General features: G+C 53.5%; 1 protein-coding gene across 1 annotated transcript; it reads right to left on the bottom strand.

The window, feature by feature from the left end:
* Positions 1 to 4,028: 4,028 nt before the first annotated feature.
* On the bottom strand, positions 4,029 to 18,259 carry LOC142907395 (uncharacterized). The gene is made up of 6 exons (XM_076056878.1): positions 18,230 to 18,259; positions 17,104 to 17,949; positions 14,644 to 14,769; positions 11,154 to 11,288; positions 5,333 to 5,415; positions 4,029 to 4,281 (listed from the first exon to the last, which is right to left on the bottom strand). Exons 1-6 carry the CDS (start codon positions 18,257 to 18,259, stop codon positions 4,161 to 4,163), a joined length of 1,341 nt encoding a protein of 446 aa, XP_075912993.1. The 3' UTR covers positions 4,029 to 4,160.
* Positions 18,260 to 25,093: the final 6,834 nt, after the last annotated feature.

The raw sequence follows: 25,093 nt of genomic DNA, 5'->3' as shown, positions 1-25,093 counted from the left end.
CAGATGGGTCAGAAGGACCAGATGGGTCAGATGAACCAGATGGGTCAGATGGACCAGATGGGTCAGATGGACCAGATGGGTCAGATGGACCAGATGGGTCAGATGGGTCAGATAGGTCAGATGGACCAGATGGACCAGATGGACCAGATGGGTCAGATGGACCAGATGGACCAGATGGGTCAGATGGCTCAGATGGACCAGATGGACCAGATGGGTCGGCTGGACCAGATGGACCAGATGGACCAGATGGGTCAGATGGCGCAGATGGACCAGATGGACCAGATGGGTCAGATGGACCAGATGGGTCAGATGGACCAGATGGGTCAGATGGGTCAGATGGACCAGATGGACCAGATGGGTAAGATGGGTCACATGGACCAGATGGGTCAGATGGACCAGATGGGTCAGATTGGCCAGATGGACCAGATGGGTCAGATGGACCAGATGGGTCAGATGGACCAGATGGACCAGATAGGTCAGATGGGTCAGATGTACCAGATGGACCAGATGGACCAGATGGGTCAGATGGACCAGATGGTTCAGATGGAACAGATGGGTAAGATGGGTCAGATGGACCAGATAGACCAGATGGGTCAGATGGACCAGATGGGTCAGATGGACCAGATGGGTCAGATGGGTCAGATGGGTCAGATGGACCAGATGGGTCAGATGGACCAGATGGACCAGATGGGTCAGATGGGTCAGATGGGTCAGATGGACCAGATGGACGAGATGGACCAGATGGGTCAGATGGACCAGATGGGTCAGATGGACCAGATGGACCAGATGGGTCAGATGGACCAGATGGGTCAGATGGGTCAGATGGACCAGATGGGTCAGATGGACGAGATGGACCAGATGGGTCAGATGGACCAGATGGGTCAGATGGGTCAGATGGACCAGATGGACCAGATGGGTCAGATGGACCAGATGGGTCAGATGGACCAGATGGGTCAGATGGACCAGATGGACCAGATGGGTCAGATGGGTCAGATGGACCAGATGGGTCAGATGGTCAGATGGACCAGATGGGTCAGATGGGTCAGATGGGTCAGATGGACCAGATGTGTCAGATGGGTCAGATGGGTCAGATGGACCAGATGGACCAGATGGACCAGATGGGTCAGATGGGTCAGATGGACCAGATGGACCAGATGGGTCAGATGGGTCAGATGGACCAGATGGACCAGATGGGTCAGATGGACCAGATGGACCAGATGGGTCAGATGGGTCAGATGGACCAGATGGAACAGATGGACCAGATGGGTCAGATGGACCAGATGGGTCAGATGGGTCAGATGGGTCAGATGGACCAGATGGACCAGAGGGGTCAGATGGACCAGATGGGTCAGATGGGTCAGATGGACCAGATGGACCAGATGGGTCAGATGGACCAGATGGGTCAGATGGGTCAGATAGACCAGATGGGTCAGATGGGTCAGATGGGTCGGATGGACCAGATGGACCAGATGGGTCAGATGGCGCAGATGGACCAGATGGACCAGATGGGTCAGATGGACCAGATGGACCAGATGGGTCAGATGGATCAGATGGATCAGATGGACCAGATGGACCAGATGGGTGAGATGCGTCAGATGGACCAGATGGGTCAGATGGACCAGATGGGTCAGATGGGTCAGATGGGTCAGATGACCAGATGGGTCAGATTGGTCAGATGGACCAGATGGACCAGATGGGTCAGATGGACCAGATGGACCAGATGGACCAGATGGGTCAGATGGACCAGATGGACCAGATGGACCAGATGGGTCAGATGGACCAGATGGGTCAGATGGACCAGATGGGTCAGATGGGTCAGATGGGTCAGATGGACCAGATGGGTCAGATGGACCAGATGGGTCAGATGGACCAGATGGACCAGATGGGTCAGATGGGCCAGATGGACCAGATGGGTCAGATGGGTCAGATGGACCAGATGGGTTAGATGGACCAGATGGGTCAGATGGACCAGATGGACCAGATGGGTCAGATGGGTCAGATGTACCAGATGGACCAGATGGACCAGATAAGTCAGATGGACCAGATGGTTCAGATGGAACAGATGGGTCAGATGGGTCAGATGGACCAGATGGGTCAAATGGGTCAGATGGGTTAGATTGACCAGATGGGTAAGATGGACCAGATGGGTCAGATGGGTCAGATGGACCAGATGGACCAGATGGGTCAGATGGGTCAGATGGACCAGATGGGTCAGATGGGTCAGATGGGTCAGATGGACCAGATGGGTCAGATGGACCAGATGGGTCAGATGGGTCAGATGAACCAGATGGGTCAGATGGACCAGATGGGTCAGATGGGTCAGATGGACCAGATGGGTCAGATGGGTCAGATGGACCAGATGGACCAGATGGGTCAGATGGACCAGATGGGTCAGATGGGTCAGATGGGTCATATGGACCAGATGGACCAGATGGGTCAGATGGACCAGATGGGTCAGATGGACCAGATGGACCAGATGGGTCAGATGGACCAGATGGACCAGATGGGTCAGATGGACCAGATGGACCAGATGGGTCAGATGGACCGGATGGGTCAGATGGACCAGATGGGTCAGATGGACCAGATGGACCAGATGGGTCAGATGGGTCAGATGGGTCAGATGGGTTAGATTGACCAGATGGGTAAGATGGACCAGATGGACCAGATGTGTCAGATGGCTCAGATGGGTCAGATGGATCAGATGGACCAGATAGGTCAGATGGACCAGATGGGTCAGATGGGTCAGATGGACCAGATGGACCACATGGGTCAGATGGACCAGATGGACCAGATGGACCAGAAAGGTCAGATGGACCAGATGGGTCAGATGGACCAGATGGGCCAGATGGACCAGATGGTCAGATCGACCAGATCGGTCAGATGTACCAGATGGACCAGATGGGTCAGATGGACCAGATGGACCAGATGGGTCAGATGGACAAGATGAACCAGATGGGTCAGATGGACCAGATGGACCAGATGGGTCAGATGGACCAGATGGGTCAGATGGACCAGATGGACCAGATAGACCAGATAGGTCAGATGGACCAGATGGACCAGATGGGTCAGATGGACCAGATGGGTCAGATGGACCAGATGGGTCAGATGGACCAGATGGACCAGATGGACCAGATGGGTCAGATCGGTCAGATAGACCAGATGGACCAGATGAGTCAGATGGGTGAGATGGGTCAGATGATGATGTTGATGTTGGTGATGGTGTTGATGATGTTGATGTTGGTGATGGTGTTGATGATGTTGATGTTGATGATGTTGATGTTGGTGATGGTGTTGATGATGATGGTGTTGATGTTGATGGTGTTGATCGTGTTGATGATGTTGATGTTGGTGATGGTGTTGACGTTGATAGTGTTGATGGTGTTGATGGTGTTGATGATGTTGATGTTGGTGATGGTGTTGATGTTGGTGATGGTGTTGGTGTTGATGGTGTTGATGTTGTTGATGTTGTTGATGGTGTTGATCGTGTTGATGGTGTTGGTGATGGTGATGGTGTTGATGGTGATCTTGTTGATGTTGTTGATGGTGTTGGTGGTGTTGGTGATGGTGTTGATGTTGTTGATGGTGTTGATGATGTTGATGGTGATGGTACTCACGGCAGCTTGACTCCATGCAGTTCGTGATCCCATCACAGCGCTCATCATCACCATCATCACCATCATCACCACCATCACCACCACTATCACCATCATAACCACCACCATCACCATCATCACTACCACCACCACCACCATCACTACCACCACCATCACCACGATCACCACCACCATCATCACCACCATCACCACCATCATCACCACCATCATCACCATCACCACCATCACCACCACCACCATCATCACCGCCACCACGATCACCATCATCACCACCACGATCACCATCATCACTACCACTATCACCATCACGACCACCACCACCACCACCATCATCACCATCATCACCATGACCGGCGTTCGTGCTATCAATAACGATGCCATCATCATCACCATCACCACCACCATCACCAACATCATGACCACCACCACCATCACCACCACCATCACTACCATCATCATCATACTCATCATCATCATCATCACCATGATGATGATGATGATCACCACCATCAGCACCACCTCCAAATTCACCACCAGCACCATCACTCACAACGCCACCACCACCATCATCAACATCGCCATCATCATCAACATCAAGTCCAACTCCAACATCACCACCATCACCACCATCATCACCACCATCATCACCACCAGCATCCTTGTGTTCCTGCAAAGAGAAAACACACACACACACACCATGTGGTGATGATGGTGGTGATGGTGGTGATGATGATGGTGATGGTGGTGATGGTGATGATGATGGTGATGGTGGTTGTGATGGTGGTGATGGTGATGATGGTGGTGATGGTGGTGGTGATGATGGTGGTGATGATGATGGTGGTGATGGTGATGTTGATGGTGATGATGGTGGTGATGATGGTGATGATGATGGTGATGGTGGTGATGGTGGTGATGATGGTGATGGTGGTGATGGTGGTGATGATGGTGATGGTGGTGATGGTGGTGATGGTGGTGATGATGATGGTGATGGTGGTGATGGTGGTGATGATGATGGTGATGGTGGTTGTGATGGTGGTGATGGTGATGATGGTGGTGATGGTGGTTGTGATGGTGGTGGTGATGATCGTGGTGATGATGATGGTGATGATGGTGGTGATGGTGGTTGTGATGGTGGTGGTGATGATGATGGTGATGATGATGGTGGTGATGGTGATGTTGGTGATGATGGTGATGATGGTGGTGATGATGGTGATGATGATGGTGATGGTGGTGATGATGGTGATGGTGGTGATGGTGGTGATGATGGTGATGGTGGTGATGGTGATGGTGATGACGATGGTGGTTGTGATGGTGGTGATGGTGATGGTGTTGATGACGGTGATGATCGTGGTGATGATGATGGTGATGATGGTGGTGATGGTGGTTGTGATGGTGGTGGTGATGATGATGGTGATGATGATGGTGGTGATGGTGATGTTGGTGATGATGGTGATGATGGTGGTGATGATGGTGATGATGGTGGTGATGATGGTGATGGTGGTGATGGTGATGATAATGGTGATGATGGTGATGATGATGGTGATGGTGGTGATGGTGATGTTGGTGATGATGGTGATGATGGTGGTGATGATGATGGTGATGACGGTGGTGATGGTGGTTGTGATGGTGGTGATGATGATGGTGATGACGATGATGATGGTGGTGATGGTGATAGTGGTGATGATGATGGTGATGACGATGGTGGTGGTGTTCCTCACCGGGTGAGCGTGGTGAGAACCTCTAAGGAGGCAGTCCGCCCCATCACCACCATCATCACCATCACCACACTGACCGTCTGTGGCTGGAGAGACAGACACGGGGAGAGAGCCACGGTGAGAGAGAGAGAGACACAGGAGAGACAGACACGGGGAGAGAGACACGGTGAGAGAGAGAGACACGGTGAGAGAGAGACACGGGGAGAGAGAGACACAGGGAGAGAGAGAGACACGGGGAGAGAGACACGGGGAGAGAGACACGGGGAGAGAGAGATACACGGGGAGAGAGGGAGACACGGGGGGAGAGGGAGACACGGGGGGAGAGAGACACGGGGAGAGAGAGAGACACGGGGAGAGATACACGGGGAGAGAGAGAGACACGGGGGGAGAGAGACACGGGGAGAGAGAGACACGGGGAGAGAGAGACACGGGGAGAGAGAGACACGGGAAGAGAGACACGGGTGGAGAGACACGGGGAGAGAGACACGGGGAGAGAGAGACGGGGAGAGAGAGACACGGGTAGAGAGAGACACGGGGAGAGAGTGACACGGGGGGAGAAACACGGGGAGAGACACGGGGAGAGAGAGACACGGGGAGAGAGAGACACGGGGCGAGAGAGACACGGGGAGAGAGAGACACGGGGAGAGAGAGACACGGGGAGAGAGAGACACGGGGAGAGAGACACGGGGAGAGAGACACGGGGAGACAGAGAGAGACACAGAGAGAGAGACAAGGGGAGAGAGAGACACGGGGAGAGACACGGGGAGAGAGAGAGACGCGGGGAGAGAGAGACGCGGGGAGAGAGACACGGGGAGAGAGACACGGGGAGAGAGAGACACGGGGAGAGAGAGACACGGGGAGAGAGACACGGGGAGAGAGAGAGACACGGGGAGAGAGACACGGGGAGAGAGAGAGACACGGGGAGAGAGAGAGAGACACGGGGAGAGAGAGAGACACGGGGAGAGAGAGAGACACGGGGAGAGAGACACGGGGAGAGAGAGAGACACGGGGAGAGAGAGACACGGGGAGAGAGACACGGGGAGAGAGAGAGACATGGGGAGAGAGAGACACGGGGAGAGAGAGAGACACGGGGAGAGAGACACGGGGAGAGAGACACGGGGAGAGAGAGAGACATGGGGAGAGAGACACGGGGAGAGAGAGAGACATGGGGAGAGAGAGACACGGGGAGAGAGAGACACGTCTGTGTACCTCTGCTATTGGGTTCTGTATCTCTTCGAGTATCCAAAAGCACTTGCCCCAACTGCTTGCTAGAGGCTACACAGGGGAGCTTTGACTGTGTGTGTGTCTGTGTCTGTGTGTCTGTGTGTGTGTCTCTGTGTGTCTCTGTTTGTGTGTGTGTCTGTGTTTGTGTCTGTTTGTGTGTGTATGTGTGTGTCTGTGTGTGTGTCTGTGTGTGTGTGTCTGTGTGTGTGTCTGTGTTTGTGTGTGTGTGTGTCTGCGTGTGTGTCTGTGTTTGTGTCTGTGTGTCTGTGTTTGTGTGTGTGTGTCTGTGTGTGTGTGTCTGTGTGTGTGTCTGTGTTTGTGTGTCTGTGTGTGTGTGTCTGCGTGTGTGTCTGTGTTTGTGTGTGTGTGTCTGTGTGTGTGTCTGTGTGTGTGTGTCTGTGCGTGTGTGTCTGTGCGTGTGTCTGTGTTTGTGTGTGTCTGTGTGTGTGTGTCTGTGTGTGTGTCTGTGTTTGTGTGTGTGTGTCTGTGTGTGTGTGTCTGTGTGTGTGTCTGTGTTTGTGTGTGTGTCTGTGTGTGTGTGTCTGTGTGTGTGTCTGTGTTTGTGTGTGTGTGTCTGTGTGTGTATGTGTGTGTCTGTGTGTGTGTCTGTGTCTGTGTGTCTGTGTGTGTGTGGGGAGCGGTAGTGTAGCAGTTAGCGCTACGCTGCGCTATGAACCTGGCGACCTGGGTTCGATTCCCGCTCACGGCCAACACCAGTGACGATTATCTGAACCGGTCCCGGGCCTCCCCTAGGTCGACTCAGCCTCAAATGAGTACCTAGTGTGGTGTGTAAACATCGCGACTAGGGAGACAAAGGCGGTCGGGCGTGGTGCTGGCCACCCACCCCCCTCGTGTACCGTTCCGGCCTTCATAGGTGCTCGCTAACAGCACTTGCCCCTACAGTCTGTTAAGGCTATATGGGGGATCTTTGTCTTTGATCTTTGTGTGTGTGTGTCTGTGTGTGTGTGTCTGTGTGTGTGTGTTTGTGTGTGTCTGTGTGTGTGTCTGGTAACCCTTCCACCTTCAATTAATTACCACTAAACCACTAGTTAAACTGAAATATCTAACTAATAAGCTTGTGCCGGAGGCCCCGGGGGGACAGGCGTCTATGACGTCTCCTGGCCAAACCCCAATTGGCGGAGCCAGGAGATTGAATCTCTACCCTCGGGGCTCCTCCAGAAACAACGAAAAGCCACTACGGGTGGCCACGTGGAATGTTCGAACGCTCACTGAGGAGGAGAGGCTGCCACTCCTCTGTCGGGAGCTGGACCGGTACCACCTGGATCTCTGTGGCATTCAGGAGGTCCGGTGGACCAGTTCTGGCTCCTGCCACCATGAGGGGTGGACAGTCCTCTACTCGGGGCAGCAGACTGTCAAACAACAGGGTGTGGCTCTTCTTTTGAACAAAAGAATGAAGGGGGCGTGGGAGCGTGGCGGTGAGGTGTGGGAAGCTGTAAGCCCCAGGCTACTTTGGGCTCGCCTTCCCATAAACTGGAGGCGAGGAGTGGTGGTCGTGGTTACTTATGCCTCCACCGAAGATGAACATCCGTGGAGGGATGCAGGCAAAGCCGATGAGTCAGATGCCTTCTATGACCTCCTGTCACAGGTGCTGGCGAAAGTGGCCCCTCGGGATAGAGTCATCTGCTGTACTACATAGTGACGGACCAGCGGATGCGAGCCCATGTCCTTGACACCAGGACCTACCGTGGAGCTGATCTGCCCTCTGACCATCGACTAGTCATCTGTAAGATGCGCCTGCCATTTCTCCACTCCGGTGGTGGGTGTACACCCAGGACCCCATTCCAACCTAAAGTGGCCTGGTCTCAGTTATCTGATGAAAGTTGCAAGCAAGAATTTCATCATCGCTTGCGGCTGGGGTTGGCATCGTCCCCCACTCCTCCTGATGTCGACGGTAAATGGGCGAGGTTTAGGACTGTGACTCATGCAGCTGCAATGGCTGCTTTGGGTACGCGGTCCAGACCTCCCCAGAGACCCTGGCTGACAGAGGAGGTGTTCAGGATGGTTGAGAAAAAGCGACAGGCCCACTGTCATCGGCTACAGAATCCCACATCAGAGAATGAGGAGGCTTACCGCAGCCTTCGCTCGGAAGTTCGGAGAGCCGTGAGGCGCTGCAAGGATGGGTGGTGGTCGCGGGTTGCTGAGGAGATGGAATCTGCCTCAGTGGCCCGTGATCACAAATCTCTATTTAACTCCATCAAAAAAGTTACTTGCAGCACCACACCTATTACCATCATTAGGGGAAAAAATGGTGATCCAATCTCCGACCCCAGGAACAGGTTTGCAGATTTGCTGAGCATTTCTGTGAGGTCCTGGGGGAGGGGAAATCCCTCAGCCAGGAAAACATCGTGGCACAAAGTGGAGATGACCCTGCTGAGGCTGCGGTGCCTCAAATATTGGAAGAAGTCACCCCCTGTGAGTGGCTGGCTGAGGTGCCATCTGTTGAGGAAGTACTGAAGGCGATCCAGAGTCTGAGACCAGGAAAGGCAGCGGGCAAAGATGATCTCCCAAGCGAAATGCTGAGGGAGGGTGGCGTTTGTGCACAGACTGCCCTATATGACATCATAACAACAATCTGGACCACTGGACGGTTTCCGCAGGATTGAAAGGATGCCCTGGTGGTCCCCCTCTTTAAGAAGGGGGACCGCACAGACTGTAACAACTACAGGGGCATCTCACTCCTCAGTGTGCCTGGAAAGGTCCTGGCAAAGATTATTCAACATCGCCTTGCCAGGCACGCTGAGGAGAGGCTTGCGGAGCCCCAATGCGGTTTCAGGAAAGGGCGGTCCTGCACAGATGCCATATTTTCTGTCCGTCTGCTACAGCAGAGGTATAGGGAATTCCAACAAGACCTACATCTCTGCTTTATTGACCTGGTCAAGGCCTATGATTCCATCAGTAGTCCTGGGCTCTGGGTTGTTCTTCGTGCTTTTGGAGTCCCTGACCGTCTGCTCACGATCATTAAGGACCTTCATGATGGAGAGCGGGCCCGGGTAAAACTACGTGGCCGGGAGTCAGAGCCGTTCCCTGTACACCTTGGGGTGTGACAGGGATGTCCTCTGGCTCCCACATTATTTAACATCTATTTTGACCACGTAGTTCGTGAAGTCTTCAATAGCTTTACCGGGGGAATCTCCATATGGTACAGATATAATGGGAGGCTGATCAATGCCCGGGTGCGGTCAAGGGATGGCTCCCTATTGCTCAACCACGTTATGTATGCTGATGACTTGGTAATAGCTGCTCAGTCAGAGGAGGAGTTGGAGACGCTGCTGCTGAGACTGGAGCGTGCCACTAAGAGGTGGGGCCTTACCATCAGCCCCACCAAAACTAAGCACCTGCCTGGGTATTTTGTACCATCGGACACTCCACCCCCACAACTCCCAATCGGTGATGGGGCAGTTGTGGAGAGAGTGGAGAGTTTCCCATACCTGGGCAGTGTGCTCATGACCGGCTCCAGTTTAACAGCAGAGGTCTCACTCCGAATCAGTCGAGCGGCAATATCTTTTCATCGGTTGCGTAACGCTGTGTGGAAGCTACCTGGTCTGTCGCTCCACACTAAGCTTCAGGTCTTCTCGGCCACGGTCATTCCCTCCCTTCTCTACGCTTGCGAAACGTGGACCCCCCTAATGGAACATCTTCGCCGGTTAGAAACATTTAGGCTGGCCTGCCTACGATCCATCCTGGGTTTAACCAGACTGGATTGTGTGAGGAGCTCACAAATCCTTGAAAGATCTGGGCACGGTCCCATCGGTGAGCTCCTCCGGTGGGCAAGGCTGCGATGGCTGGGTCATGTAGCCCGCATGCCCAGCCACCGCATGCCGAAACAGCTTTTGTTCGGCCGGATCGAGGGGGCTAAACGGGCGCGGCACGGGCTAGAGAAGAGATGGAGTGATGTGGTACAGGAGGACGTGGAGCTGAGTTGACTTGCTGATGACTGGTACCAGCGGTGTCAAGATCGGCCTCTGTGGAGGAGGCTCGTGAAGGACGCTGCTACTGTGCAGTTGGAGGCAGTCGCCCTCAAACAACATAGGAGGGCGGAGGAGCGACGCTCACAACAACGAGCGGAGCGCCGGGTGGCTAAAGCACAGCAGGTTGGCACAGTAGGGGGCACAGGTGGTGCATCAGCCAGTCATCTCAGTCAGTCGATCCGTGGCACCTGGGTCTGCCCCGTGACCTCCTGTCAGCGGGCGTTCGACACTTCACGTGGCCTCAGGGTGCACATAGCCTGGCACAAGCGTCGTGGTGACGTCACCGCCACTTAGTGGCGAATGGCGGTTGTTGTTGTTGTGTGTGTCTGTGTGTGTGTGTCTGTGTGTGTGTGTGTCTGTGTGTATGTCTGTGTGTTAGTGTGTGTGTCACTGTGTGTGTGTGTGTCTGTGTGTGTGTGTCTGTGTGTGTGCGTGTCTGTGTGTGTCTGTGTGTGTGTCTGTGTGTGTGTGTCTGTGTGTGTGTCACTGTGTGTGTGTGTCTGTGTGTGTGTGTGCGTACGTACACACGCCACTGGTCTTGTCCCGAAACGTTGTTTTCTTCCCATCACCAACACCACCACCACCATCACCACCACCACCATCATCATCACCTGCATCATCACCGTCGCAGGCATCCTCATCGTCTCCATCTTCACAATCCACCTCGCCATCACAGACCCAGTCACGCGGGATGCAACGAGCTCCACTCCGGCAGGAATACTCCATGGGGCCACAGGGCCGCTCAGCTGCAGGCAGAACCATCATCATCATCAGTATCATCATCATCATTATCAGTATCATCATCATTATCAGTATCATCATCAGTATTAGTATCATCATCAGTATCATCATCATCATCATCAGTAGTAGTATCATCATCAGTATCATCATCGTAGTATCATCATCAGTATCATCATCATCAGTAGTAGTATCATCATCATCATCAGTATCATCATCAGTATCATCATCATCAGAATCATCATCATCATCATCAGTATCATCATCATCAGTATCATCATCATCATCAGTATCATCATCAGTATCATCATCATCAGTATCATCATCATCAGTAACATCATCATCATCAGTATCATCATCAGTATCATCATCAGTATCATCATCATCATCAGTATCATCATCATCAGTATTATCATTATCAGTATCATCATCAGTATCATCATCAGTATCATCATCATCAGTATCATCATCATCAGTATCATCATCAGTATCATCATCATCATCAGTATCATCATCATCAGCAGCATCATCTTTAGTATCATCATCATCAGTATCATCATTATCAGTATCATCATCAGTATCATCATCATCATCAGTAGTAGTATCATCATCAGTATCATCATCATCATCAGTAGTAGTATCATCATCATCAGGAGTAGTATCATCATCAGTATCATCATCATCATCGGTATCATCATCAGTAGTAGTATCATCATCATCAGTATCATCATCATCAGTAGTATCATCAACATCAGTATCATCATCAGTATCATCATCATCATCATCAGTATCATCATCATCACTATCATCATCATCAGTATCATCATCATCAGTATCATCATCAGTATCATCATCAATATCATCATCATCAGTAGTATCATCATCATCATGAGAATCATCATCATCAGTATCATCATCATCAGTATCATCATCAGTATCATCATCATCACTATCATCATCATCAGTATCATCATCATCAGTATCATCATCATCAGTATCATCATCAGTATCATCATCAGTATCATCATCATCATCAGTATCATCATCAGTATCATCATCATCATCATCAGGAGTAGCATCATCATCATCATCAGGAGTAGCATCATCATCATCAGTAGTAGCATCATCATCAGGAGTAGTATCATCATCAGTATCATCATCAGTATCATCATCAGTAGTAGTATCATCATCATCATCAGTAGTAGTATCATCATCAATAGTAGTATCATCATTATCATCAGTAGTAGTATCATCATCATCATCAATAGTAGTAGTACCATCATCATCAGAAGTAGTAGTATCATCATCAGTCGTAATATCATCATCATCAGTAGTATTATCATCATCAGTAGTTATAGTATTATCATCAGTAGTGGTATAATCATCATCCTCCTCAGCAGGAGTATTGTCATCATAATCAGTAGTATCATCATCAGTAGTAGTGGGTGGGTGAGTGGGTGGGTGAGTGGGTGAGTGGGTGAGTGGGTGTGTGAGTGAGTGAGTGGGTGTGTGAGTGAGTGGGTGGGTGAGTGGGTGAGTGGGTGAGTGAGTGAGTGGGTGAGTGAGCGGGTGAGTGAGTGAGTGAGTGGGTGAGTGAGTGAGTGAGTGAGCGGGTGAGTGAGTGAGTGAGTGGGTGAATGAGTGAGTGGGTGAGTGAGTGGGTGAGTGAGTGAGTGGGTGAGTGTGTGAGTGAGTGGGTGGGTGGGTGAGTGGGTGAGTGAGTGAGTGAGTGGGTGAGTGAGTGGGTGAGTGAGTGAGTGGGTGTGTGAGTGAGTGAGTGGGTGTGTGAGTGAGTGGGTGGGTGAGTGGGTGAGTGGGTGAGTGAGTGAGTGGGTGAGTGAGCGGGTGAGTGAGTGAGTGAGTGGGTGAGTGAGTGAGCGGGTGAGTGAGTGAGTGAGTGGGTGAATGAGTGAGTGGGTGAGTGAGTGGGTGAGTGAGTGAGTGGGTGAGTGTGTGAGTGAGTGGGTGGGTGGGTGAGTGGGTGAGTGAGTGAGTGAGTGGGTGAGTGAGTGGGTGAGTGAGTGAGTGGGTGAGTGAGTGAGTGAGTGGGTGGGTGAGTGGGTGAGTGAGTGAGTGGTTGAATTAGTGAGTGGGTGAGTGAGTGAGTGGGTGATTGAGTGAGTGGGTGAGTGAGTGGGTGAGTGAGTGGGTGAGTGAGTGAGTGGGTGAGTGAGTGAGTGGGTGAGTGGGTGAGTGAGTGAGTGGGTGAGTGGGTGAGTGAGTAAGTGGGTGAGTGAGTGGGTGGGTGAGTGAGTGAGTGGGTGAGTGAGTGAGTGGAGTGAGTGAGTGGGTGAGTGAGTGAGTGAGGGGGTGAGTGAGTGAGCGGGTGAGTGAGTGAGTGAGTGGGTGAGTGAGTGGGTGAGTGAGTGAGTGAGTGGGTGAGTGAGTGAGTGAGTGGAGTGAGTGAGTGGGTGAGTGAGTGAGTGAGCGGGTGAGTGAGTGGGTGAGTGAGTGAGTGAGTGGGTGAGTGAGTGAGGGGGTGAGTGAGTGGGTGAGTGAGTGAGTGAGTGGGTGAGTGAGTGAGTGAGTGGGTGAGTGGGTGAGTGAGTGAGTGGGTGGGTGGGTGAGTGGGTGGATGAGTGAGTGAGTGACTGAGTGGGTGAGTGAGTGAGTGAGTGGGTGAGTGAGTGAGTGAACTGGTGAGTGAGTGGGTGAGTGAGTGAGTGAGTGAACTGGTGAGTGAGTGAACTGGTGAGTGAGTGAGGGGGTGAATGAGTGGGTGAGTGAGTGGGTGAATGAGTGGGTGAGTGAGTGAATGAGTGGGTGAGTGAGTGAGTGGGTGAGTGAGTGAGGGGGTGAGTGAGTGGGTGAGTGAGTGGGTGAGTGAGTGGGTGAGTGGGTGAGTGAGTGAGTGAGTGGGTGAGTGAGTGAGTGAGTGGGTGAGTGAGTGGGTGGGTGAGTGAGTGGGTGGATGAGTGAGTGAGTGAGTCGGTGAGTGAGTGAGTGAGGGGGTGAATGAGTGGGTGAGTGAGTGGGTGAGTGAGTGGGTGAGTGAGTGAGTGGGTGGGTGAGTGAGTGGGTGGATGAGTGAGTGAGTGAGTGGGTGAGTGAGTGAGTGGGTGGGTGAGTGAGTGAGTGGGTGGGTGAGTGAGTGAGTGAGTGGGTGGATGAGTGAGTGGGTGAGTGAGTGGGTGGGTGAGTGAGTGAGTGAGTGGGTGGGTGAGTGAGTGGGTGGATGAGTGAGTGAGTGAGTGGGTGAGTGAGTGAGTGGGTGGGTGAGTGAGTGGGTGGGTGAGTGAGTGGGTGAGTGAGTGGGGGAGTGAGTGATTGAGTGAGTGGGTGAGTGAGTGGGTGAGTGACTGGGTGAGTGAGTGGGTGAGTGAGTGAGTGGGTGAGTGAGTGAGTGAACTGGTGAGTGATCACCACCACAGGAGTGTTCATCGCTGCCATCGCCACAATCATCATCCCCGTCACAGCTCCATGCAGCGGGTACGCAGAGCCCGTTGAGGCACCGCACCTGAGACGTCGGACAACGGCGGACACCTCCACCTACAACAACAACACCACCACCACCATCATCACCATCACCACCACCACCACCACCATCACCACCACCATCACCACGACCATCACCACCACCACCACCACCATCACCACCACCACCATCACCACCACCACCATCACCACCACCACCATCACCACCATCACCATCACCACCACCATCACCACCACCACCATCACCACCACCATCACCATCACCACCACCACCACCATCACCATCACCACCACCACCACCATCACCACCACCATCACCACCACCACCATCACCATCACCACCACCACCATCACCACCACCACCACCATCACCACCATCACCACCACCATCACCACCATCACCATCACCACCACCACCACCATCACCACCACCACCACCATCACCACCACCACCACCACCATCACCACCACCACCACCATCACCACCATCACCACCACCACCATCACCACCATCACCACCACCATCACCACCATCACCACCATCACCACCACCACCATCACCACCACCATCACCACCACCACCATCACCACCACCACCACCATCACCGCCATCACCACCACCACCATCACCACCACCATCACCACCATCACCACCACCACCACCACCATCACCACCACCACCATCACCATCACCACCACCACCATCACCACCACCACCATCACCACCACCACCATCACCACCACCATCACCACCACCATCACCACCACCACCACCACCATCACCACCATCACCACCACCACCATCACCACCACCACCATCACCACCACCATCATCACCATCACCACCACCACCATCACCATCACCACCACCACCACCACCACCATCACCACCATCACCATCACCACCATCACCATCACCACCATCACCATCACCACCACCACCACCACCATCACCACCACCACCATCACCACCACCACCATCACCACCACCACCATCACCATCACCACCACCATCACCACCACCATCACCACCACCATCACCATCACCACCACCATCACCACCATCACCACCACCACCACCATCACCAACACCACCATCACCATCACCACCACCACCACCATCACCACCACCATCACCACCACCACCATCACCACCACCACCACCACCATCACCACCACCATCACCACCACCACCATCACCACCATCACCATCACCACCATCACCACCATCACCATCACCACCATCACCATCACCACCACCACCATCACCACCACCACCATCACCATCACCACCACCACCATCATCACCACCACCATCACCATCACCACCACCATCACAACCACCACCATCACCACCACCACCATCATCACCACCACCATCACCATCACCACCACCATCACCACCACCACCATCACCACCACCACCACCATCACCACCATCACCACCATCACCACCACCACCACCACCATCACCACCATCACCATCACCACCACCACCATCACCACCACCACCATCACCACCACCACCATCACCACCACCATCACCACCACCATCACCACCATCACCACCACCACCATCACCACCACCACCACCATCACCATCACCACCACCATCACCATCATCACCATCACCACCACCACCATCACCACCACCACCATCACCATCACCACCATCACCATCACCACCATCACCATCACCACCACCACCACCATCACCACCATCACCATCACCACCACCACCATCACCACCACCATCACCACCACCATCACCACCACCACCATCACCACCACCATCACCACCACCACCACCACCATCACCACCACCACCACCATCACCACCACCACCACCATCACCACCACCACCATCACCACTATCACCATCACCACCACCAACACCACCAACACCACCATCACCACCATCACCACCATCACCATCACCACCATCACCACCACCATCACCATCACCACCATCACCACCATCACCACCACCACCATCACCATCACCACCATCACCATCACCACCATCACCACCACCACCATCATCACCACCACCATCACCACCATCACCACCACCATCACCACCACCACCACCTTCACCACCACCACCACCACCATCACCACCATCACCACCACCACCATCACCACCACCACCATCACCACCACCACCACGACCACCACCACCACCACCATCACCACCACCATCACCACCACCATCACCACCATCACCACCACCATCACCACCACCACCATCACCACCACCACCATCACCACCACCACCACCATCACCACCACCACCATCACCACCACCATCACCACCACCACCACCTTCACCACCACCACCATCACCACCACCACCATCACCACCACCATCACCACCATCACCATCACCTCTTCCTCCTGCTGCTCGTCCAGTTGCTCCTCCTGCTCCAACCCCTCCTCCTGCTGCTGCTGCTCCAACTTTTCCTGCTCCAACTCCTCCTCCTGCTGCTCGTCCAGGTCCTCCAACTCCTCCTGATGCTCTCCCTCCAACTCCTCCTGCTGCTCGTCCAGGTCCTCCAACTCCTCCTGCTCCAACTCCTCCTGATGCTGCTCCTGCTGATGCTCTACCTCCAACTCCTCCTGCTGCTCGTCCTGATGCTCGTCCAGGTCCTCCAACTCCTCCTGCTCGAACTCCTCCTGATGCTCCTGCTGCTGCTGCTGATGCTCCTCCTGTTGCTCTTCCTCCTGCTGCTCGTACAGGAGCTCCAACTCCTGTAGGTCTCGCTGCTGCTCCTCCTGTTGCTGCTCCAACTCCTCCTGTTGCTGCTCCTTCTCCTGCTCCAACTCCTCCTGTTGCTGCTCCTTCTCCTGCTCCAACTCCTCCTGCTGCTCGTCCAGGAGCTCCAACTCCTGTAGCTCTCGCTGCTGCTGCTCCAACTCCTCCTGCTGCTCCAACTCCTCCTGCTGCTGCTCCTCCTGCTGCTCCTCCTCCTGCTGCTCCTCCTGCTGCACTCCCTCCTGCACCTCCTCCTGCTCCAACTCCTCCTGCTGCTCGTCCAGGTGCTCCTCCTGATGCTCTCCCTGCTCCAACTCCTCCTGCTCCAACTCCTCCTGCTGCTCCTCCTGCTGCTCCAACTCCTCCTGTTGCTCCTCCTGCTGCTCCTCCTGCTCCAACTCCTCCTGCTGCTCGTCCAGGAGCTCCAACTCCTGTAGCTCTCGCTGCTGCTCCTCCTCCTGCTGATGCTGCTGCTGCTGCTACTCCTCCTGCTGCTGCTCCAACTCCTCCTGCTGCTGCTCCTCCTGCTGCTGCTCCTCCTGCTGCTCCAACTCCTCTTGCTGCTCCTCCTGCTGCACTCCCTCCTACTCCTCCTCCTGCTCCAACTCCTCCTCCTGCTGCTCGTCCAGGTGCTCCTCCTGATGCTCTCCCTGCTCCTCCAACTCCTCCTCGTGCTCCTCCTCCTCCCGCTGCTGCTACTGCTGCTGATGCTGCTACTGCTGCTGGTGATGCTCCCGCTGCTCTTGCTGCTGCACACACAGGGGAAAGGTGAAGCAGAGCTGAGTCCATGGGTGACAGTGCTGAGTCTATGACAGTGCTGAGTCTATGACAGTGCTGAGTCTATGGGTGACAGTGCTGAGTCTATGGGTGACAGTGCTGAGTCTATGGGTGACAGTGCTGAGTCTATGGGTGACAGTGCTGAGTCTATGGGTGACTGTGCTGAGTCTATGGGTGACAGTGCTGAGTCTGTGGGTGACAGTGCTGAGTCTATGGGTGACAGTGCTGAGTCTATGGGTGACAGTGCTGAGTCTATGGGTGACAGTGCTGAGTCTATGGGTGACAATGCTGAGTCTATGGGTGACAGTGCTGAGTCTATGGGTGGCAGTGCTGAGTCTGTGGGTGACAGTGCTGAGTCTGTGGGTGACAGTGCTGAGTCTATGGGTGACAGTGCTGAGTCTATGGGTGACAGTGCTGAGTCTATGGGTGACAGTGCTGAGTCTATGGGTGGCAGTGCTGAGTCTATGGGTGACAGTGCTGAGTCTGTGGGTGACAGTGCTGAGTATATGGGTGACAGTGCTGAGTCTGTGGGTGACAGTGCTGAGTCTGTGGGTGACAGTGCTGAGTCTATGGGTGACAGTGCTGAGTCAATGGGTGACAGTGCTGAGTCTATGGGTGACAGTGCTGAGTCTATGGATGACAGTGCTGAGTCTATGGGTGACAGTGCTGAGTCTATGGGTGACAGGGGTGAGTCTAAGGGTGACAGTGCTGAGTCTATGGGTGACCGTGCTGAGTCTACGGGTGACAGTGCTGAGTCTATGAGTGACAGTGCTGAGTCTATGGGTGACAGTGCTGAGTCTATGGGTGACAGTGCTGAGTCTAATGGTGACAGTGCTGAGTCTATGGGTGACAGTGCTGAGTCTATGGGTGACAGTGCTGAGTCTATGGGTGTCAGTGCTGAGTCTATGGGTGACAGTGCTGAGTCTACGGGTGACAGTGCTGAGTCTATGGGTGACAGTGCTGAGTCTATGGGTGACGGTGTTGAGTCTACGGGTGACAGTGCTGAGTCTATGGGTGGCAGTGCTGAGTCTATGGGTGACAGTGCTGAGTCTGTGGGTGACAGTGCTGAGTCTGTGGGTGACAGTGCTGAGTCTATGGGTGACAGTGCTGAGTCAATGGGTGACAGTGCTGAGTCTATGGGTGACAGTGCTGAGTCTATGGATGACAGTGCTGAGTCTATGGGTGACAGTGCTGAGTCTATGGGTGACAGGGGTGAGTCTAAGGGTGACAGTGCTGAGTCTATGGGTGACAGTGCTGAGTCTACGGGTGACAGTGCTGAGTCTATGAGTGATAGTGCTGAGTCTATGGGTGACAGTGCTGAGTCTATGGGTGACAGTGCTGAGTCTAATGGTGACAGTGCTGAGTCTATGGGTGACAGTGCTGAGTCTATGGGTGACAGTGCTGAGTCTATGGGTGTCAGTGCTGAGTCTATGGGTGACAGTGCTGAGTCTACGGGTGACAGTGCTGAGTCTATGGGTGACAGTGCTGAGTCTATTGGTGACAGTGCTGAGTCTATGGGTGACGGTGTTGAGTCTACGGGTGACAGTGCTGAGTCTATGGGTGGCAGTGCTGAGTCTATGGGTGACAGTGCTGAGTCTGTGGGTAACAGTGCTGAGTCTGTGGGTGCCAGTGCTGAGTCTATGGGTGACAGTGCTGAGTCTATGACAGTGCTGAGTCTATGGGTGACAGTGTTGAGTCTATGGGTGACAGTGCTGAATGTATGGGTGACAGTGCTGAGTCTATGGGTGACAGTGCTGAGTCTATGACAGTGCTGAGTCTATGGGTGACAGTGCTGAGTCTATGGGTGACAGTGCTGAGTCTGTGGGTGACAGTGTTGAGTCTATGGGTGACAGTGCTGAATATATGGGTGACAGTGCTGAGTCTATGGGTGACAGTGCTGAGTCTATGACAGTGCTGAGTCTATGGGTGACAGTGTTGAGTCTATGGGTGACAGTGCTGAATGTATGGGTGACAGTGCTGAGTCTATGGGTGACAGTGCTGAGTCTATGACAGTGCTGAGTCTATGGGTGACAGTGCTGAGTCTACGGGTGACAATGCTGAGTCTATGGGTGACAGTGCTGAGTCTATGGGTGACAGTGCTGAGTCTATGGGTGACAGTCCTGAGTCTATGGGTGACAGTGCTGAGTCTGTGGGTGACAGTGCTGAGTCTACGGGTGACAGTGCTGAGTCTGTGGGTGACAGTGCTGAGTCTATGGGTGACAGTGCTGAGTCTATAGGTGACAGTGCTGAGTCTGTGGGTGACAGTGCTGAGTGTATGGGTGACAGTGCTGAGTCTATGGGTGACAGTGCTGAATCTATGGGTGACAGTGCTGAGTGTATGGGTGACAGTGCTGAGTCTATGGGTGACAGTGCTGAGTCTATGGGTGAAGGTGCTGAGTCTATGGGTGACAGTGCTGAGTCTATGGGTGACAGTGCTGAGTCTACGGGTGACAGTGCTGAGTCTATGGGTAGCAGTGCTGAGTCTATGGGTGACAGTGCTGAGTCTACGGGTGACAGTGCTGAGTCAATGGGTGACAGTGCTGAGTCTATGGGTGGCAGTGCTGAGTCTATAGGTGACAGTGCTGAGTCTACGGGTGACAGTGCTGAGTCTATGGGTGACAGTGCTGAGTCTATGGGTGGCAGTGCTGAGTCTACGGGTGACAGTGCTGAGTCTATGGGTAGCAGTGCTGAGTCTGTGGGTGACAGTGCTGAGTCTATGGGTGACAGTGCTGAGTCTATGGGTGACAGTGCTGAGTCTGTGGGTGACAGTGCTGAGTCTATGGGTGACAGTGCTGAGTCTATGGGTGACAGTGCTGAGTCTACGGGTGACAGTGCTGAGTCTATGGGTAGCAGTGCTGAGTCTATGGGTGACAGTGCTGAGTCTACGGGTGACAGTGCTGAGTCTATGGGTGACAGTGCTGAGTCTATGGGTGGCAGTGCTGAGTCTATAGGTGACAGTGCTGAGTCTACGGGTGACAGTGCTGAGTCTATGGGTGACAGTGCTGAGTCTATGGGTGGCAGTGCTGAGTCTACGGGTGACAGTGCTGAGTCTATGGGTAGCAGTGCTGAGTCTGTGGGTGACAGTGCTGAGTCTATGGGTGACAGTGCTGAGTCTACGGGTGACAATGCTGAGTCTATGGGTGACAGTGCTGAGTCTGTGGGTGACAGTGCTGAGTCTATGGGTGACGGTGCTGAGTCTATGGGTGACAGTGCTGAGTCTATGACAGTGCTGAGTCTATGGGTGACAGTGCTGAGTCTATGACAGTGATGAGTCTACGGGTGACAGTGCTGAGTCTATGGGTGAAAGTGCTGAGTCTATGGGTGACAGTGCTGAGTCTATGGGTGACAGTGCTGAGTCTATGGGTGGCAGTGCTGAGTCTATGGGTGACAGTGCTGAGTCTATGGGTGACAGTGCTGAGTCTACGGGTGACAGTGCTGAGTCTACGGGTGACAGTGATGAGTCTATGGGTGACAGTGTTGAGTCTATGGGTGACAGTGCTGAGTCTATAGGTGACAGTGCTGAGTCTACGGGTGACAGTGCTGAGTCTACGGGTGACAGTGCTGAGTCTATGACAGTGCTGAGTCTACGGGTGACAGTGCTGAGTCTATAGGTGACAGTGCTGAGTCTATGGGTGACAGTGCTGAGTCTACGGGTGACAGTGCTGAGTCTGTGGGTGACGGTGCTGAGTCTATGGGTGACAGTGCTGAGTCTACGGGTGACAGTGCTGAGTCTATGGGTGACAGTGCTGAGTCTATGGGTTACAGTGCTAAGTCTGTGGGTGACAGTGCTGAGTCTATGGGTGACAGTGCTGAGTCTGTGGGTGACAGTGCTGAGTCTATGGGTGACAGTGCTGAGTCTACGGGTGACAGTGCTGAGTCTATGGGTGACAGTGCTGAGTCTATGGGTGACAGGGCTGAGTCTACGGGTGACAGTGCTGAGTCTACGGGTGACAGTGCTGAGTCTACGGGTGACAGTGCTGAGTCTATGGGTGACAGTGCTGAGTCTATGGGTGACAGTGCTGAGTCTATGGGTGACAGTGCTGAGTCTATGGGTGACAGTGCTGAGTCTATGGGTGACAGTGCTGAGTCTGTGGGTGACAGTGCTGAGTCTATGCGTGACAGTGCTGAGTCTGTGACAGTGCTGAGTCTATGACAGTGCTGAGTCTGTGGGTGACAGTGCTGAGTCTATGGGTGACAGTGCTGAGTCTATGGGTGGCAGTGTTGAGTCTGTGGGTGACAGTGCTGAGTCTATGGGTGACAGTGCTGAGTCTATGACAGTGCTGAGTCTATGGGTGACAGTGTTCAGTCTATGGGTGACAGTGCTGAATGTATGGGTGACAGTGCTGAGTCTATGGGTGACAGTGCTGAGTCTATGGGAGACAGTGCTGAGTCTATGGGTGACAGTGCTGAGTCTATGGGTGACAGTGCTGAGTCTGTGGGTGACAGTGCTGAGTGTATGGGTGACAGTGCTGAGTCTGTGGGTGACAGTGCTGAGTCTATGGGTGACAGTGCTGAGTCTATAGGTGACAGTGCTGAGTCTGTGGGTGACAGTGCTGAGTGTATGGGTGACAGTGCTGAGTCTATGGGTGACAGTGCTGAATCTATGGGTGACAGTGCTGAGTCTACGGGTGACAATGCTGAGTCTATGGGTGGCAGTGCTGAGTCTATGGGTAGCAGTGCTGAGTCTACGGGTGACAGTGCTGAGTCTACGGGTGACAGTGCTCAGTCTATGGGTGACAGTGCTGAGTCTATGGGTGACAGTGCTGAGTCTATGGGTGACAGAGCTGAGTCTATGGGTGACAGTGCTGAGTCTATGGGTGACAGTGCTGAGTCTATGGGTAGCAGTGCTGAGTCTATGGGTGACAGTGCTGAGTCTATGGGTGACAGTGCTGAGTCTATGGGTGACAGTGCTGAGTCTATGGGTGACAGTGCTGAGTCTATGGGTGACAGTGCTGAGTCTATGGGTGACAGTGCTGAGTCTATGGGTGACAGTGCTGAGTCTATGGGTGACAGTGCTGAGTCTATGGGTGACAGTGCTGAGTCTATGACAGTGCTGAGTCTATGGGTGACAGTGCTGAGTCTATGGGTGACAGTGCTGAGTCTGTGGGTGACAGTGATGAGTCTATGGGTGACAGTGCTGAGTCTATGGGTGACAGTGCTGAGTCTGTGGGTGACAGTGCTGAGTCTATGGGTGACAGTGTTGAGTCTATGGGTGACAGTGCTGAGTCTACGGGTGACAGTGCTGAGTCTGTGGGTGACAGTGCTGAGTCTATGGGTGACAGTGCTGAGTCTATGGGTGACAGTGCTGAGTCTGTGGGTGACAGTGCTGAGTCTATGGTTGACAGTGCTGAGTCTGTGGGTGACAGTGCTGAGTCTATGGGTGACAGTGCTGAGTCTATGGGTGACAGTTCTGAGTCTGTGGGTGACAGTGCTGAGTCTATGGGTGACAGTGCTGAGTCTATGGGTGACAGTGCTGAGTCTATGGGTGGCAGTGTTGAGTCTATGGGTGACAGTGCTGAGTCTGTGGGTGACAGTGCTGAGTCTGTTGGTGACGGTGTTGAGTCTATGGGTGACAGTGCTGAGTCTATGGGTGACAGTGCTGAGTCTATGGGTGACAGTGCTGAGTCTATGGGTGACAGTGCTGAGTCTGTGGGTGACAGTGCTGAGTCTATGGGTGACAGTGCTGAGTCTATGGGTGACAGTGTTGAGTCTATGGGTGACAGTGCTGAGTCTATGGGTGACAGTGCTGAGTCTATGGGTGACAGTGCTGAGTCTATGGGTGACAGTGCTGAGTCTATGGGTGACAGTGCTGAGTCTGTGGGTGACAGTGCTGAGTCTATGCGTGACAGTGCTGAGTCTATGGGTGACAGTGCTGAGTCTATGCCAGTGCTGAGTCTATGGGTGACATTGTTGAGTCTATGGGTGACAGTGCTGAGTCTATGGGTGACAGTGCTGAGTCTATGGGTGACAGTGCTGAGTCTATGGGTGACAGTGCTGAGTCTACGGGTGACAATACTGAGTCTATGGGTGACAGTGCTGAGTCTATGGGTGACAGTGCTGAGTCTGTGGGTGACAGTGCTGAGTCTACGGGTGACAGTGCTGAGTCTGTGGGTGACAGTGCTGAGTCTATGGGTGACAGTGCTGAGTCTATGGGTGACAGTGCTGAGTCTGTGGGTGCCAGTGCTGAGTCTATGGGTGACGGTGCTGAGTCTATGGGTGACAGTGCTGAGTCTATGACAGTGCTGAGTCTATGGGTGACAGTGCTGAGTCTATGGGTGACAGTGCTGAGTCTATGGGTGACAGTGCTGAGTCTATGGGTGACAGTGCTGAGTCTATGGGAGACAGTGCTGAGTCTATGGGTGACAGTGCTGAGTCTATGGGTGACAGTGCTGAGTCTGTGGGTGACAGTGCTGAGTGTATGGGTGACAGTGCTGAGTCTGTGGGTGACAGTGCTGAGTCTATGGGTGACAGTGCTGAGTCTATAGGTGACAGTGCTGAGTCTGTGGGTGACAGTGCTGAGTGTATGGGTGACAGTGCTGAGTCTATGGGTGACAGTGCTGAATCTATGGGTGACAGTGCTGAGTCTACGGGTGACAGTGCTGAGTCTATGGGTGGCAGTGCTGAGTCTATGGGTGACAGTGCTGAGTCTACGGGTGACAGTGCTCAGTCTACGGGTGACAGTGCTCAGTCTATGGGTGACAGTGCTGAGTCTATGGGTGACAGTGCTGAGTCTATGGGTAGCAGTGCTAAGTCTATGGGTGACAGTGCTGAGTCTATGGGTGACAGTGCTGAGTCTATGGGTGACAGTGCTGAGTCTATGGGTGACAGTGCTGAGTCTGTGGGTGA

This window comes from Petromyzon marinus, chromosome 78 (assembly GCF_048934315.1).
Source record: "Petromyzon marinus isolate PM22_M1 ecotype Great Lakes invasive population chromosome 78, UKy_Petmar_22M1.pri1.0, whole genome shotgun sequence".
Lineage (NCBI taxonomy): Eukaryota > Metazoa > Chordata > Hyperoartia > Petromyzontiformes > Petromyzontidae > Petromyzon > Petromyzon marinus.
The sequence above is the reverse complement of the archived record's forward strand: the minus strand, read 5'-3'. Positions and strand labels throughout refer to the sequence as shown.